General features: G+C 36.9%; 1 protein-coding gene across 1 annotated transcript; it reads right to left on the bottom strand.

Moving 5' to 3' along the window:
- Positions 1–9641, bottom strand: LOC138882608 (subtilisin-like protease 3). Its single transcript, XM_070163212.1, has 3 exons — positions 9441–9641; positions 8924–9032; positions 1–1634 (listed from the first exon to the last, which is right to left on the bottom strand). Exons 1-3 carry the CDS (start codon positions 9639–9641, stop codon positions 1–3), a joined length of 1944 nt encoding a protein of 647 aa, XP_070019313.1.
- Between the last annotated feature and the right edge of the window lie 9225 nt (positions 9642–18866).

Raw genomic sequence — 18866 nt, 5'->3', positions numbered from 1 at the left:
CTAGAAACCAATTGTAGTGTCTAACACAACTGCAATTGGACTTCTTACAGAGTACTTATTACTAGTCCATTTCAAGAATCCTTGAACAATACCACTATTTGAGCTATTAGCTCTTTTTGAAAATGTTACTTGATATTTGAACTTCTGGTTCAACTTCGAGAATTTTAGAGTAGAGGGCTTAACAATGACAGAAACGCCCGGTGGTGAACCTATTTCCACATTGTAAGATGATTTAGCGTCCCCAATGTTAGTTACTGTTCTCGTATATGTCTGAGAATTTGCCCCGAGTGTGATGGAGAATGAAGGATAATTTAGTTGCGCTTCAGGAATACTTTTCACTTGTTTACAATCCACCTTACGTTGTAGAAGATTTCCCACCTGTCGATTTGTGTAGTTCAAACCACATAAGTAAGGCAAGTAGTCCTTAAATCGTGTATCGTAAACTAGCCCTGGATCATTAGCTTTTGATGGATTGACATGTCCTGCACCAACGGCAAAGATGTTAGCTGGAAGTAGCCTTTCATCTAAGATGGGATCATTGGCGAGGTTTACTATATTAGCCGTTGTCATGATTGCTGATTTAATAACTGCAGGGGACCAAGTGGGATGCGCGCTTTTCAGCAATGCTGCTACTCCACTGAGGTGAGGACAAGACATAGAGGTACCAGATGCAAGAAAAAAGTTAGGTTTAATGGTTGGTTTGTTATCAGGAGAGGGAGGCCAAGCCGCGAGAATGTTAACACCAGGGCCAATAATATCAGGTTTCAAGATTCCAGGACTAGCTAAGCTTGGTCCGCGAGAAGAAAATGCAGCAACCACCGGTGCATCTTTATCTCCGATTATTGTTCCTTGAAATGCAAGTCTTGCAATAGGTTTTGATGTTGTGTTCATATAGTCAAGAATTTCTATTCCATCTTTGTATGTAATATACAAAGCCGGAAGGACATGAGCATCGGCGAACTTGGTGAAACCATCATCAGGTGAACTATAAATAATCATGCCAACACCACCCGCATCCTTTACTGCTTGTCCTTTCTCAATCCTGCTATAACCACCACCCGCCATGCACAAAACTATTTTGCCTTTAATATCAGGGTCATTCAACGTACCTGTTCCGCAATAAGGGCTGTCGAAATCAGTTGCATTCAATGCAGGATCAAACAAAGGGAAAAATGTTGAACTGTGACCCTTTGGATGAAAGGCTGATTCGCCCTCGAATTCTTTTCTGTTTCCAAGCTTAACAGTAGCTTTAAGTTTTCTGTCAATAGTGCTCGCGCCTACTGTCATAATCCAGGGGGCTTCATTTGATAATGTGCTATCAAATGGACCATTATTAGCAGCTGAACAACTTACAAGAATACCTCTTTGTGTTGCACTATACGCGCCAAGCGCAATTGGATCATTATAGAATGCCTTACTACCTCCCCCTAGAGACAGGGACAGGATATCAACACCGTCATCAATAGCTGCGTCCATTGCAGCTAGAATGTCACTATCAGAGCAACCAAAAGAATCGCAAACCTTATAAATAGCAAGGTGAGCGAGTGGAGCAATCCCAACTGGAGTGCCATTAGCATTACCATTCACATTAGCACCATCCACAAAACGTCCAGCAATAGTGTATTGGAAAAAAACTGAATTTATATTAAAAATGATGTGGCATGACACGTGGATTAGTTGAATGGTCAAAGAACAGCAATTGACTAAGAGGCACGGTGAAAACAGCCACGGGAAGAAGAATTTAAATAGGCACGAGACGATGTATAGATACGAGTCTCGTACCAATTTAAATTATTTACAGCCAACGGATTAGAAGGCATTGAAAGCAAGGATCAGATGACAGAAAGGAGTCCAAATTCATTATTAAATGTCTGATACGTTATAAAGTTGGTATTTAATAGGAATGATTGTATAACGGCTTATTTAATGTCATTTATTGCTCATGATTATATCATTAAAGCTGAGGCTTTATTCCTTTACCTAGAATGATCTATAAAAGGAAGAAGTATCATCATTTGTAAGGACACGGAATACTATTGAGAATTCATTGAAATACTTATCTATTTACCTTCTACCATTGTTCTCAAAAGTATTTTATATTTTTTGTCTCCTGATTATCAGTAACCCGAATTTCTCTTTTAGCTTTGACCAAGGACTCAGATTTTTGGTGAAACAAATTGGTTCCGTTACCGGGAATCTGATAATCTTTCCTTTTAAGCTATATCTTATCTATTATCGTCACCATGTCAAACAATAACGCCGACAACAACAGTAACAACACATTGGGAAACCATGAGAATCAAATACATCAAAATCAAGATATCGTGGTTCCCTCTCCTTTAAATTCACCACGTCAATCTCGTGAAGGCACTCCTGTTACTGAATCCCGTGCTGATCAACAAGAGCAATCTGAACATTTTGAAGGAGTTACAACTGAAGCTTTGCAAAAGCTAATCGATGCACAAGTCGGCAAAGCTCTTCAGGCACTTGTTAGTCGATTGCCTGCTGCGCCACCTACACCGACTCCTAATAATAATACATTGGAGAACCCCCGTTCTGGTCTTGATAATTCTGGAAACGGAGCAACCCCCAGTGAACCACAAGAAGGGGGACCAGGTAATTTAAATAATTCATATTTGCAAAATTTAGTACTAACCTTGCAGAAACAGCTGAAGGAACAAAATGAGCGAATAGAACAAATCCCTGGAGTTCCACCTGTAATAAAAGGAGTAGACATGGACAAATACTCACAACAACCATGGAAGCCTAGTGCTGCTCCCCTTCCAATTCCGAAAAAATTCAAAATGCCTGACATCCCGAAATATGATGGTACTACAGACCCACGTGACCACGTGACTGCATTTACAACCGGCGTGAAAGGCAACGACTTGACCAAACAAGAAATTGAATCAGTATTGGTCAAGAAATTTGGAGAAACACTCACCAAGGGTGCATTAACCTGGTATTCTCTTTTATCTGAAAATTCTATTAATTCTTTTGCTGAGCTTGCAGATTCTTTTATTAAAGCACATTCGGGAGCACAAAAAGTTGAGAAAAGGATGGAAGATATTTTCAAAATCAAACAAGGGGATTCGGAGTTGCTTAGAAACTTCGTTGATAGATTCCAACGTGAAAGAATGACTCTACCTCGTGTGCCAGACAATTGGGCAGCTATAGATTTTGCAAGTAATTTAAATGACAAAAGTTCTGAAGCCACGAGACGACTCAAAGAAAGTCTTCGAGAATTTCCTGCAACCACATGGAATGATGTTTACAACAGGTATAGCACGAAGCTGCGAATCGAAGAAGATACCGTACCTAAGCTCCATCATGAAGAAAGGGGCGGTACCCGAAGGTCAGATTCCGAAAAAAGATCAGGTAAAAACAGGTATGATCCATATATGGGACCCGCAGGAAAGGACCCACGGTCGAAGCAAGATAACCAGCAATACGATCAAAAGTCAAGGAACCGGGATTCTGGCTCTTCTTCAAAGTTCAGGAATGATCGGAATAGACAAGAATCACGTGATGATGATAGGAGTTTAAAGGCACGATTCGGTGGATATAATTTTAACGTCTCTACCTCCGAGCTCGTAGCTGTTTTAAGAAGCATGTGAGATAAGGTACGGTGGCTGAAAGAAATACGGTCAAATCCAAGTAGACGCAATCCGGATCATTGGTGCGAATTCACAACGATCACGGGCATAAAACTTCAGAATGCAGATTCCTGCAAAGTGAAGTAGATCATTTATTGAAGCAAGGATACCTCACTGAGTTATTTAGTGAGAAAGGAAAACAAGCTTATATGAAAAACAGACAAGAACCACCACAACCTCCTTCACCCAAGAGGACAGTGAATGTCATAAGCGGGGGAGAAGATATTCATGGCATAACTTACACAGCTTCCAACAAGGTTTCTAAGGTAACGATTACACACGGGAAACGGGTGCGGCAGGTCCTTGACAATGAAAGCATTTCGTTCGATGACGCAGATAACGAAGGAGTGACAACTCCACATAATGATGCACTGGTAATATCTTTACTTGTATATGATACTAATGTAAAGCGAGTTTTGATTGATCCAGGAAGTTCTGTAAATATTATATTACTAAGGTACTGCGGGAAATGCAAGCTGAAGACAAAATGTTACCCAAGGCGCACACCTTGTCAGGCTTCGACAATTCAAGTGTAGTAACAAAAGGTGAGGTAATACTAACAACTTTTGCTATGGGTGTTGTGAAGGAAACTAAATTTCAGGTAGTTGATATGGAAATGGCCTACAATATGATCATGGGAAGGCCATGGATACACGATATGGATGTTGTCCCATCAACCCTGCATCAGGTTATCAAATTCCCATCACCATGGGGAATTTGTCAAATTCGTGGGGATCAGCAGATGGCTAGAAATGTCAACGCTGTAACAAGTACGAGCGCCGTAAATAAAGCAAAATAGCAATTACAGGAAACAATTGAAAGTAAAAAAGATCAAACTTCAACTGAACAAGAGAAAACAGATTTGGACTCAAGGCCTGACACAATTCAAGAACCTGAAGAGAATGAAAGCATCAAAACGACAATTGAAGAGCTTGATGCAGTGATGTTATTTGATCAACAGCCTGAACGGAAGGTTTATATCGGGGCTAATTTAAACACGAACATGCGAGGTATGATAATCGAATTTTTAAAAGCTAACTTAGATTGCTTTGCTTGGTCCCACGCTGATATGACAGGGATACCACCAAATGTGATGACTCACAAACTCAACGAGGACCCTTCTTTCACACCAATAAAGCAAAAGAAACGGAAACAAGGTGCTTTCAAGAACCAGGTGATTCAGGATGAAGTCCAAAAATTATTAAAAATCGGATCAATCCGTGAGGTAAAATATCCAACTTGGTTAGCTAATACGGTGGTTGTACCCAAGAAAAATGGTAAGTGGCGTGTTTGTGTAGATTATACTGATTTAAATAAAGCATGTCCAAAAGATTCCTTTCCCTTACCACATATAGATCAACTAATTGATGCGACCGCAGGTCATGAACTTTTAAGTTTTTTAGATGCATACTCAGGATATAATCAAATCAAAATGGATCCTGGTGATGAAGAAAAAACTTCTTTCATCACAGACAGGGGGACTTATTGTTATAAAGTAATGCCCTTTGGTCTCAAAAATGCTGGGGCAACCTATCAAAGGTTGGTCACCAAAATGTTCCAAGAACATTTAGGGAAAACAATGGAGGTATATATAGACGATATGCTCGTCAAAACCCAGCAATCTCATGATCATATTTCTCATCTATCTATTACTTTTGAAATTTTGCGAAAATTTAATATGAAACTCAACCCAGAAAAATGTGCATTTGGAGTTGCATCAGGTAAGTTTTTGGGTTTTCTTGTTTCTAACCGTGGTATTGAAGTGAATCCTTCTCAGATCAAAGCAATAGAAGAAATCCCGGATATCCTTACTAATAAAAAGGAAGTACAACGATTAACGGGAAGAATTGCAGCTTTGGGGAGATTTATTTCCAAATCCTCAGAAAGGTGTTTTAAGTTTTTCTCTGCACTTAAAAAGCAAGATCATTTTGAATGGAATGAAGATTGTCAGCAAGCCCTTAGAAATTTGAAAACTTATTTGTCAAAACCACCGTTGTTGGCAAAACCGAAGGTAGGGGAAAAACTTCTCATTTATCTGGCCATATCTGAAGTCGCGGTAAGTGCTGTTTTAGTCTGCGAGGACCAAGGTAAACAATATCCTATTTATTACGTAAGTAAGTCCTTATTGGAAGCTGAGACACGATACCCACAGCTAGAAAAATTAGCATTAGCTTTGGTCATGGCATCTAGAAAGTTAAGACCTTATTTTCAATGTCATCCCATTGTTGTAGTTACTGCTTTTCCGCTTCGAAATATTTTGCATAAACATGAACTTTCAGGAAGATTAGCAAAATGGGCTATAGAACTAAGTGAATATGAAGTTATTTATCAACCCAGGACCGCTATAAAGTCTCAAGTACTAGCTGATTTCGTGGCTGATTTTAGCCAGGGGATGCATTTAGAAGCAGAAAAAGAATTATTAGTTTTTAATGGTGCGAACCCGGGGACTTGGGTTTTATACACTGACGGTTCATCTAATGTAAAAGGGGCAGGCTTAGGAATAGTCCTCGTACCACCTGCGGGTGAGACCATTAGACAGGCTATAAAATGTCATTCTATAACTAACAATGAAGCAGAATATGAAGCTGTAATTGCAGGTTTAGAATTGGCACGAGAACTCGGCATAACACAGATTATAATCAAGAGTGATTCTCAACTCGTGGTTAATCAGATGCTGGGGACTTACACAGCCAGAGAGTCACGAATGCAAGAATACCTCGCAAAGGTACGTGAGTTAATAAAGCAATTCCAAACTTGGAAAGTAGTGCAAATCCCTAGAGATGAGAATGTAGAGGCAGATGTTTTAGCAAACCTTGCATCCGCAGTAGACGTGGCAAACAATACAGATGCTTCAGTCATACATCTATTTCATTCCGTTCTTGAACCTGACAAAAACGAGGTAAATTTTAATCATCTAACATGGGATTGGAGAAATGAAATTGTTGCCTTTTTACAGCACGGAACCGTGCCTAATGACAAAGGAAAGGCTTACGCGCTTCGCAAAAAAGCTGCACGATATTGTTTATATCAAGGTAATCTTTATCGAAAGATGTTCGGCGGACCACTAGCAAGGTGTCTCGGCCCTTCTCAAACCGAATATGTCATGAGAGAAGTACATGAAGGACATTGTGGGAATCACGCAGGAGGACGGTCACTGGTAAGAACGTTAATTCGCACAGGATATTATTGGCCTAAGATGGAAGAAGAGGCAACCAGTTTCGTGTCCAAATGTGATAAATGTCAAAGGTACGACAATAATATGCACAGACCAGCTGAGTTACTACATCCTGTTTTAGCCCCTTGGCCCTTTATGAAATGGGGAATGGATATCGTAGGTCCACTTCCACAAGCAAAAGGTCAGGTAAAATTTCTACTTGTACTTACAGATTATTTCACTAAATGGGTAGAAGCAGGGGCATTTAAACAGGTACGAGAAAAAGAAGTTAAAGACTTCATATGGCGAAATATAATATGCCGCTTTGGAGTACCAAAGGAGATCGTATGTGACAATGGACCACAATTCATTGGAGCACAAGTTACAGAATTTCTTCGAAGTTGGCAGATCAAAAGAATAACATCTACGCCATATCATCCAGTGGGGAATGGACAAGCGGAATCAACTAACAAAGTTATTATCAATAACTTGAAAAAGAGGTTACAAGATTCAAAAGGTAATTGGCCTGAGGTGTTACCCGGAGTACTATGGGCTTATCGTACAACGACCAAAACAGGCACTGGAGAAACACCATTTTCGATGGTTTATGGTACGGAAGCCTTAATACCAGTTGAAATAGGTGAGCCAAGCACACGGTACGATCAGGCAACGGAGGAATCCAATAATGAAGAGATGCGGGTTAGCCTAGATTTACTTGAAGGAAGAAGAGAAGCTGCTTTGATAAGGATGGCAGCACAAAAGCAAGTAATAGAACGATATTACAACAGGAAAGCACGCCTCAGATTTTTCAAAATTGGGGACTTCGTGCTTAAAAAGGTGTTCCAATTTACAAAAGCTGTTAACTCAGGAAAGCTAAGTCCAACATGGGAAGGACCATACAAAGTCCGTGGCATTGCGGGAAAAGGAGCATACCAGTTGGAAACAATGGATGGTAAAGTTTTACCCTCACATTGGAATGCTGTCCACTTAAAAAGATATTACTTTTAAGAAAGTACCTACGGTCAGGTATCATCATGTAAAAATTCTTCTCTTGGTTTATTAATATTTTACTAACAATTTTAGATGCTAGGCTAAATATCCTAACTCGTGCCAAATGATGAGTCACAACCTGCAAGGAAAAATGGAGTATGCTTAAATTCCTAGCCCAGGGTTACAATTAATCTGATGGAAATACACACGAGTTAGGCAGTCTTCATCTATAATCACACCGTCGAGTCCCGTATATCTTTCTATTTCAGGTAAAGGGCCAAAGTAAAAGAAATAAACAAGTGCTCGAGGCTTCATACTTCACCGCTCGAACACTTGGGGGACTACATATTATACACAGATAGGTGCAAAGAAACAAATACGAGTATCGAATAAAAATCGGCCACAAAGAAGCAAGTGTTGAGAAGAAGTTATGAAGTCTTCAGCATTCATGAGAACAACAGAGTCATCTCTCAAACTCATAAATAAAGTCACCTCTCAAACCCTTCTTAACATGTAAAGATAGGGTCATGACTATGTATTGAAACAGGTTATAAAAAAAAACCTTGTTTAAACTCTGTTATTTACAAATCTGTTACAAGAAAAACAGTTACGAGAAAAGTTGTAGATGTATTGTAATACATGTAACAGTCAAACACTTGTTAAAAGTTTATGAATGAAAACTTGCCAAAGTTGTTTCATACAAAACGTGTGTTTTCCTATTACTTTCATCGTATTTTAACACCATTATGAAGTTGAGACGTCTTCTTCATTAAGTGTCGATAAAATAAAAGGGCCCTCTTTTATAAGCCTCATGTCAATAAGTCATGGGAAGAATCATAAAGCATTTTCAAAGGATAAAAATGCTAAACTATTCTATAAGTCCTAAATAAGTAAAGAAAAGGCAAGAGTAGAACACATTGAAGTACTAATAAAACTTCTTGATATAATTAAAAAGACTAAGTAGAAACTTAGTCAATAAAAGTTTATACAAGTGCCCCATTATGATAATTGGAGACTATCACCAAAAAATCCTTTAAAAAAACTAAGAGATAAAACCATCATTCAATTGAGGGGGTTGTCACGGAGGCTTCAACTTCCACAGACTGGGTTGTAGAAGATTCACCCTCTGAAGCTGGAATAGCAACATTTTCAGGAACTTCAAGGGCAGGAGAAGGAGTATCAGTAGACTGTTGGCTTTTCTCGATGGTATCTATGACTTTAGCCAGTTCAGACTGCAAGTCAAAACCCTCTTGAGCAGCTTCCGTCAAAGCATCACGACGAGAATTCAGAAAAGCCCAACTCACTTCTATGTTAAAATTTTCCTCTAGAAGTCCATATTCCTTTTCCCACATAGCAAGATCGTTTTTTAAAATTTGATTTTCAGCTAAATGGGAATCAAGGGAAGCTTCAAGAGAAGCATGAGAACTCTTCAAGGCTTGAATCTCGTCAGAAGAAGTCTGTAAGTCAGCCTGAGCTTGAGTCAAGCTTTGCACTAACTCTCCTGCATATTCTTCCTTTTTAGCCAAAAGTGCCTTCAGCTCTCTAACTTCTTCACTAGCTCTGGATAATTGTTCTGACAAAGAGCATTCCAAAAGCTCTTTGTCTCTTTTCAATTGGCTTGAAGAGGCTTTGACTGTTGCCAGTTCAGAAGTTAAACCACGGTTTTGCTGCTCTAGGAGGTTTTTATCTTCTTGCAACTCTTCTATAGTCCCTTGAGCATTTTCGAACTGCTCCTTCCAGTTGGTTGCTTCAAGTTGGGCTCCCCTAGCTATTTCCTCAGCCTCGTGGACAGACTTTTCAGACTCACGAGCTTTTCTTTCCAGTAAGGAAATTCTTCTCATTAATTCCGTGCTAATAAGGTTAGCCTACAGAGGTAAGTCATGGAAATGAGAAATTGAAGATAATTTAAAAAAAAAGAGAAAAAAACTTGTTGGTAGAAATACCTTCAAAGTAGAATGAACTATGTCGTTCATCAAAGTTAAGCAGCTATGGCTCTCCATCTTCTTCTTCTCGATATCTCCAATTAGAGGTTCGAGCCAAACATCGGCTCTGCCGGTCTTCCTCAGTAGGCTATGATTGGCAGGAACCTCCAAAGTAACACTTCTCATTGTCATATTTCCGCTGCTAGAACCTGTCTCTGTATGATGAACAGAGGGAAGAGGAGCAGCAGAAGGAATGGAGGGAAAAGATGTAGAAACCAACACCGGAGCAGAAGCAGGTGCGGTTGAAGCAGCCAAGGGAACAGATATAGGAGCAGTAGAAATTGGCAAACAAACGGAAGTTGTTAAAGCTGGTAAAGAAACACTTACGGCTGGCAGAGGAATGGAGGAAATAGGAACAAATGAGGAAAGAGGAGCTTCATCAAAAATAGGTCCGAACTCGCCACTCCCGAAACCACTGTCAAAAAGGTGCTGAATTGACTCATTATTATCTTTTGGTTCGGCATCCTCATCAGATTGAATCAAAACAGGCTCGGTGGCGGAGGTACGAGCAGGAGTGTTTTCAATTTCATTATCAATGATTATTCGTCTCCTGGCCCTTGGCCTGGTAATTAGGGAGGTACCCTCCTCTTCTTCTTCAGAACTTTCCTTTGTAGCTTTTCTTTTAGGCAGCAAGGCTCGAGCCTTATCTAAATCCAGAGCAGCATTCGCAGACATGCGAATGGCCATAACTACTTCAGCTATCATTCCTCTAATGCCAAATCCTGATTAAATAATGAATATACATGATTAAAGTTGAGGAAAAAGTGCTTAACATGTAAAACAAAATTTTTTTTTAAAAAAGGGGAGGGGGGGATACCATGTGTTTTGACTTTCCAGCCATGTAAAGAAGAAATTGATTTCCAAGTTCTCTGCTCCCTAGTAGCAATCTTCAAAAGTGAGTCTACCCAACCACGAAAGTTGGGAATAGGTTCCACATCTCCCATGGTTGCTACAAAAAACCAAGAAGGGACGAGGTTAAAAACAACATTCTTTTGAAATTCTCAAAAGTAGGTATGGTAAATAAGAGGAAACTTACATTCAAAATTCCACTTCTCAGGAAAGAGAATATTTGTTTCGCCAATCAAATCCACTGTACGGACAGCAACGTAACGGATATACCATCCACGATCTTTGTCATCCACAGGGTTTACCAAAACTTTTTTGCTCCTTGCAGTTAAGGTGAAAACCCCATGGCGTATTAAGTTGGGATGGTATAGATGAATGAGATGAGAAAAGGTGAAATTGACATTGGCCTTGGATGATAAATATCTCAAACAAGCCACTGTTCTCCACACCAATGGACCAATTTGGGCCAAACAAATGGTAAAGAAACGACAAAAATCGAGAATAACTGGGTCAATCGGAGGATTAAAACCTAAAGTGAAGGGGTAAGTGTAAACAGAAGAATACCCATTTCTAAAAGAGGAAATTCTTTGATTTGGGGAAGGAATTGACATTCGGAGACTATCCTTCCAGTTACAATCTCTTCTTATGGTGGGGATTGTAAGCTCGGTTACTAATGTTGGGTAAGTATCGGCTCTTTCTAAATTTTTAATTTGTTTTTGAAGAGACGTTTTGTCACTTTCAAAAGACAAATCGCCGGGAACTATATCATCAACTGAGGGTTCTTGAGAAGTATCAAGAATTTCCCTACTTTTAGAAGAAGGGGCTTTTGGGATAAAACTCCTTGAAGAAGAACCAGAGGAACCGCCTCGCGTAGATTCTAACCCTGTTCGAAGCCTACTTCCTCCGCCTCTTCTGTGTCTAACAGGGGCGTTGGGGAACTGATCTAGAATTGGAACTTTTTTACGGTTAGGGTTTGAAGAAGACATTGTTAAGAAGAAAGTATGTGCTGAAGATTTGTGAAGAAGACAAAGTTATGTGTAAAATGGGAACCGTCAACTTTTTAAGTATAATGATGAAAAGCCTATAATAAAGGCAGCTATCACTTCGTAAATAGTGAGAATGAAGAAGTCTCGAAGAAGGGTATGAATAGCGGAATCAATTATAAAATGACACATGGACAGAACATTAAATGGAAAAGACTGCTGAGACGTTAGTACTGTCATGAGCATTAATTGTGGCAAAAGTTCTTTTTACATGAAGATCCACTTCCCAATTATTTAATTGATAAAAAAAATGGAAAGTGGGGGGACTATCTGTATTGGAAAAAAACTGAATTTATATTAAAAATGATGTGGCATGACACGTGGATTAGTTGAATGGTCAAAGAACAGCAATTGACTAAGAGGCACGGTGAAAACAGCCACGGGAAGAAGAATTTAAATAAGCACGAGACGACGTATAGATACGAGTCTCGTACCAATTTAAATTATTTACAGCCAACGGATTAGAAGGCATTGAAAGCAAGGATCAGATGACAGAAAGGAGTCCAAATTCATTATTAAATGTCTGATACGTTATAAAGTTGGTATTTAATAGGAATGATTGTATAACGGCTTATTTAATGTCATTTATTGCTCATGATTATATCATTAAAGCTTGAGGCTTTATTTCTTTACCTAGAATGATCTATAAAAGGAAGAAGTATCATCATTTGTAAGGACACGGAATACTATTGAGAATTCATTGAAATACTTATCTATTTACCTTCTACCATTGTTCTCAAAAGATTTTTATTTTTTGTCTCCTGATTATCAGTAACCCGAATTTCTCTTTTAGCTTTGACCAAGGACTCAGATTTTTGGTGAAACAAATAGTACTAGCCGTATGTGTACCATGTCCATTATCATCAAGCGGCGATTCACTAGCTTGTCCAAAAGTCCTCGCGCCAATGAGCTTGTTGTTACATTTTTTAGTGAAGTTTGATTCACATTTGCCCTTCCATTCAGCAGGCGGAGGCGGCATTCCTTTATCGCTAAATGATGGATGGTCAGGATAAATCCCAGTGTCCAAAACTCCAACGATCACACCTTTTCCATAGTTAGAATCCCTCCACAACCCCATGTTCTGTTGCAATCCAAGAAAACTTGGACTATGTGTTGTGTGTAAAAACAATATCCTTTGCGGCCGTGCTGATATAAAGCCTGGTTTCTTCTCCATTTCTTTCACTTCCTCTGCTGATAATCTTGCTGCAAAACCTTTCATCACATTGTGATATGAATATATCAACCGCGGTTGATCTTCGTCTGAGCCAGTAGTTGCTATGGTTTTTGTCAAGAAAGAACTATACCAGCTTTCCAAATTCGTTCTTGTTGATTGAATGCTAATTTGGCTTTCTGGCGATTCAACTTGAACTATGTATATCTCCGAATCGCTTTGCAAACTTGGCCATGAAAAAAGCCAAGTATAGAAAAAATAACCAAAAAGATTTTCATGGCTTGAAAATGGGCTAATGATGTAATAATTAGGAAAGTAGAGTTTGATATTTTTTGCCTTGTTTGTACTATATATATATATATATATATATATATATATATATATATATATATATATATATATTGTTATGAAATAAAAGCAATTTAGTAAAACATGAATAAGAAATAAAAGCAATTTAGTAAAACATGAACAAGAAATAGAGATAGAGAGAAGGAAGAGATTTTTTTCTTCAATTGTGTGTATTTTTCTATCTATTACAAGGCTTTTATATAGGCATGAAAAGTGAAGAAAATATGTCATGGAATATGTCATTGAACATAGAAAATATGTCATTGAATATGTCATTAACCATTTGAGAGAAAGATCATGGAGAAAGAGTAGACATCCACCATATTTTGATTTTTATCATAACACTCCCCCTTGGATGTCTATAAATAATGTGCCTCGTTAAAACCTTATTAGAAAAAAAACCCTATGGGAAAAAAAATCCTAATGAAGGAAAAAGAGTACACATATTTAGAAATACGACTTTTGGTTGCCTCGTTAAAAACCTTGCAAGGAAAACCCAATGGGACAAAACCTTGTAAGGAAAAAAGAGTACAACGCGTATTAACTCCCCTGATGAGATTATCAGTTCACATTGTTGAGCCTTCGTATCCCAATATTGTACACTAGTTTCTTGAAGGTTGACGCCGGTAGATATTTGGTGAACAAATCAGTCATATTATCACTTGAACGGATCCGTTGCACATTAATATCACCATTCTTTTGAAGATCATGTGTGAACAATAATTTAGGTGAAATGTACTTTGTCCTAACTCCTTTATGAATCCTCCCTTTAATTGAGCTATGCATGTTGTATTTTCTTCATACAAAACTTTGGGTAGTTTATCACACTTCAAACCACATTTGTCTCGAATAAGATGTATAGTAGACCTCAACCATACACATTCTCGACTTGCTTCATGAATAGCAATTATCTCAGCATGATTAAAAGAAGTAGCCACGATTGATTGCTTAGTCGATCGCCAAGATATGACAGTGCCACACATGTAAACACATAACATGTTGAGATCATTCCTTGTGTGTGTCAGATAAATACCCCACATCGACATAACCAATAAGATCGGTATTGCAATCATTGCCATAAAATAAGCCCACACCGGTAATCCTCCTTAGATAACGCAATATGTGCTTGATTTCATTCCAATTTCTCCTTGAGCGGAGCTATATCTTGCTAAGACATTAACTGAAAAAGTTATGTCATGCCTTGTAGTTAGCAAGATATATTAGCGCACCAATTGCATTAAGATATGGTACTTTAGGACCAAGAAGCTCTTCATTATTTTCATGAGGTCAGAGTGGATCTTTATTTATATCGAGTAATCTCACAACCATCGGGGTACTTAATGGATGTGTTTTATCCACATAGAAGCTCTTTAAAATCTTTTTAGTGTATGCTGATTGAAGGACAATAATTCCATCTTTCATATATTCAATTTGTAGACCAAGACAAAATTTTGTCTTTCCAAAATCTTTCATTTCAAATTCTTTAAACAGTCTACTGCTTTAGGAAGCTCTCCGGGGGTTCTAATGATATTTGAATCATCAACATACATGGCGATTATAACAAATTCAAATCCATATTCTTTTATAAGGACACAAGGACAAATTGAATTATTCTTATACCCTTCTTTCAACAAGTATTCTCTCGGGCGATTATACCACACGGGCCCTGATTGTTTCAATCCGTATAAGGATTTTTGAAGCTTTATTTAATAAATTTCTTGGAAACCTTAATATGCTCCAAGACAATTTAAATCTTTCAATGATATCCACTATACGCATATCAAGTTTTTCATATATTGCCAGATTAAAACCTGAAGTGACTATATCCACTATAAGAGAACATGTCTCCATATAATCAATGTGAGGATATTTACTAATTTTCTTGTGCCACAAGTCGTCTTTATGTCTATCGACTTGAACCTTTCGCACAAGAACACATTTATACCTCAATTGACTTTATACTTTCAGGTGTTGGACTATCCGTCCAACTTCACATTTTTCAAGTGAAGTCAATTTCATTGCGTATTTTTTATTTGGCCAATCTTTTATCCGTCCAAATTTCATGACAGATTTGATCTCAAGATCCTCGTCAATATTAATCATATTGAGCGCTACATTATATTAACAATATCGTCGACAATCATTTTATGTCGGTTCCATTATTACCCAATAAAGACATAACTTATTGAGATCTCTTTATTTCATTATTTTCAGGTACCTGAGCCTCTCCCATGAGGTCTTATGAAGTGTTATGTCGTGGTGCTCTTCTAGGGCACTTGCCTCCTTATTATGACCATTTTGAATATTTGCCCCTCTCCTTCTTCAAGGAGTTTTATCTTTGGAACCGATTGGTCTGTTACACTTCATGTGTGCCATAGACTCTGTCCCTCATGGACTTTATTCTATTTGGAGCATTAGCAGCTGAAATATGACATTTAGCTTTGGGTCAGCAAATGCGTCTGGCAATAATTTGTAAATGAATTATCACTTGAACTTCAAGTTTATATTTTCTTGTACGAGGATCTATATGTATTCATAATAATTCATTTCACGTATCACTTTCTCAGCTGCCCATTTTCTCCCCCTAATGTTGGGATCACCAACACATTTCCCAACCATCTTTGGGAACTCATCTTTGTGCATTTTGGTGGCATAATTAAATCATATAGCACATCCATATTTCTATATAGAAATTATTTGGTTCCTGACCCTGAACCGATTGTGATAGGGAGAAATTTTTATAACTTGGCTAGATGCGTACAAGTGCTGCTGTATATTAAATAATAAATCTCATACCAAATTTTGTTTTTGGAAGTTTTGTTCTCATAACCAATGATTTAGCTATAATTGGAGGCATACAATTTCTGCTAAACCAACTTGGATTTAAACCAGTATTATTAAGATAAATCATCATAATTTATATTCTGGAATTGTGCTCTAATAATTTGAGCAAGCAATCTTGCAAAAACCAAACTGCAAGTTGATAACAAATGCACATGTGACCATAAAATAGATGCATCTATTAAAATCATATAATAGTAAACGGTCCACATGGCAGGTGACTGAGCCCATATATATATCACCTTTTATTCCTTCCAGAAATCAAAGGATTCAATCCCAACCTTTAACTGGTATATCATGAGAATAAGCAGCACAAGAGAATTCTTGAAGAATCTTCTATTCTTCAATATGTGTCAATGTAATTCTTAATTAATTTTTCGCATCATAATTGAACCGATATGGTCAACCGGTCATGCCAATTAATATTTATTTTAGTAAATCTCTAGTTTACTTGTGGCATATGATTCCAGCATCATGCTTATATTTGTGTAGTACAAATAGAAAGAAGATCGGGTAACCTTTCATATTTACCCGGTATGATTATAGAAATATGAAGATATTCAATCTTCCTTTCATTTATAGTCTCAATATGCCAATCACTTTGACTTATATATTTGAAACTCAAAAAGTTTCTTTTGAGACTTTACAATATCAATGTCATGAATAAGTTTATTCATCCGGGTAGTAACAAATTAGTTTTTCCGGAGTTCTTAACAACTTTTGTACTATAAGATCTTTTATCATACAATTCATATGGTAAATGTCTCCTTCACGGAGAAAATTATATCATTATAAATTGTCATGGTCAAAATCATCATAAGCAAAATCATTTCTTGCTTTAATTTTGCCTTTAATAACTTTTATAAGGCATGACAAAATAATATTTGGCATATCACATGTACGCGACCAATGACATATTCATGTAACCACACAATAATATTTATTCTCTTTATTTTACTCAAACCTCCCTTAGAGGTGAGTTGTGTGGTATTCATATAATCATGAATTGCATGTCTTTATTCATTGCTTTTATCACATATTGCCACATTCAACTTTAGGAATGGGTTTGCATTCTCAATGCTTATCATAAGTCACATTCTCTTCAAGGAATGGATCATAATCAGCGACGTGCTTTATTATTTTCATACCAATTTGATGGTAAGCATTGCCTTCACATTTTGAAGGACTATTTTGAGAACCCTTATTGTTCTCCTTTTATAATCATAGTGATTATTATTATTATTATTTTGATATTTGGAACGCCCACGTTCATTGTTCAACTAATTGTCTTCATTGAAACTTATTATGCATTGTTATCACATTCACTTCAAGAATGGAACAAATGGGAAAATTTTCATGTCTTTTCATGAAAAATATATTATTTTTCTTTAGTCATCATTATATCATCAATATGGTATATTGAGACTCAAACCCAATGTCTTACCAATATAAAGGCATGTTAGGCCATAATAAATTGGGACTCAAACCCAACTCTTATCATTATGGAGCATCAGGACTTGATCCCCATGTCTTACCCTCAATCAATGGCATAATAGTTTAATCTCAAGCCTTAATTTCAATCACATGCCAATAAAGTTATACACAACTAATTTGCAACTTAGCAAATCAAATTTGCTTTCTTAAATAAGTGTATAAATCTCAAATTAGTGTAAATCTTTATTAATTATTTGTAGCATCTATATGAAATACAACCGTTTGTAGTCAGAATATTTCTTCTAAATTCTATAAGAGTTTAAAAGGATCATAAAATCATTGTCATAATATTTATTGAGTCTCTCTAAAAAATATTGTTGTTTTCGGGGTATACCCTACCTATTGGATTTGATTTAACGCCATGACTTTCCTTCACTCAATTCAACCAAGCAATTAGTGAATAAATTTATCAAAAGTACACCTAACATATATATAGTACTAATACATAAATTCAGCATTTATATTACCTGAAAAGTGACATTATAGGTAACAACTTACCAGTTGTAGCTTGTGCATCATTCATATAAAATACTTAAAAATGGTAAGTCAGTAGCAAGCATCAAGTAGGTCATGGATACTCAAAAATACCTCTTCTAGTAATCATACTAATCATTGTTTGCTTTCAAATGATACGACCATAAATTATGAAGTATATTTTCAAATAGCTGGTTTGTTTTCCAAATATCAAAGAAGTACTAATTAATCAACCTAGATAAAGATGTGAAGTATTTCTTGTTTTCTTCAAGATGATTTATGCTTTTAATCAGTATGACCAATTTTATTTTATTTTTTATTCCTTTTTTTGGTACTATATGCAAGTGTAAAAATCCAAAAGGAAAAAAAATATTCATCCAAGTAAAAAGAAAATGTTTAAAGCGGCAGGACAGATTGAAGATAGTTAACACATAAATATGCATAGGACAATTTATATAAAATATCCTTGGTTACCATGACATGCATCATATCAACAATTAACTGCTACTATGATTTTCACATATAGAACTTCAAAAATTTTATTCCATTCATGTGATATAAAAGATGTAATATTAATATGTGCTTATGCAATACAGGTGTAGCACGAAATTGTGTGCATATGAGATTTTAAAGGAACTTCCGCCTTTTCAAGCCAAATTCTACCCCGGACCTCCAAATCACAATCCAGACGCGCTCCTTGTTGATACCCAATTTTTCCCTATATATTTTTATATGCAAAATATTTTCAAAATGGCATGTATATGCATATATAAGTATGTCCAAGTGTTTTAGTATTTTTCCTAAATTTTAAAAAGATTTTTTAAATCAATTTATTGCCCTATTTTAACAGTACAAAAACCAATAATT

Source organism: Nicotiana sylvestris, chromosome 12, assembly GCF_000393655.2.
Source record: "Nicotiana sylvestris chromosome 12, ASM39365v2, whole genome shotgun sequence".
In the NCBI taxonomy this organism is placed as follows: Eukaryota; Viridiplantae; Streptophyta; class Magnoliopsida; order Solanales; family Solanaceae; genus Nicotiana; species Nicotiana sylvestris.
Note: the sequence above shows the minus strand (reverse complement) of the source record. Positions and strands in the feature narration are given on the sequence as shown.

Excerpts from the sequence above, each read along its gene's own strand:
- LOC138882608 (XM_070163212.1), bottom strand. The coding sequence starts at position 9,641 with ATGAGAAGAATTTCCTTACTGGAAAGAAAAGCTCGTGAGTCTGAAAAG. Across the intron at positions 9,033-9,440 it reads GTGGTTTAACTTCTGAACTG|TCTGAACTGGCTAAAGTCAT; the intron begins GCAACAGTCAAA and ends TTTGACTTGCAG. Across the intron at positions 1,635-8,923 it reads TGCTATTCCAGCTTCAGAGG|TTTTTTTCCAATACACTATT; the intron begins GTGAATCTTCTA and ends ATATAAATTCAG.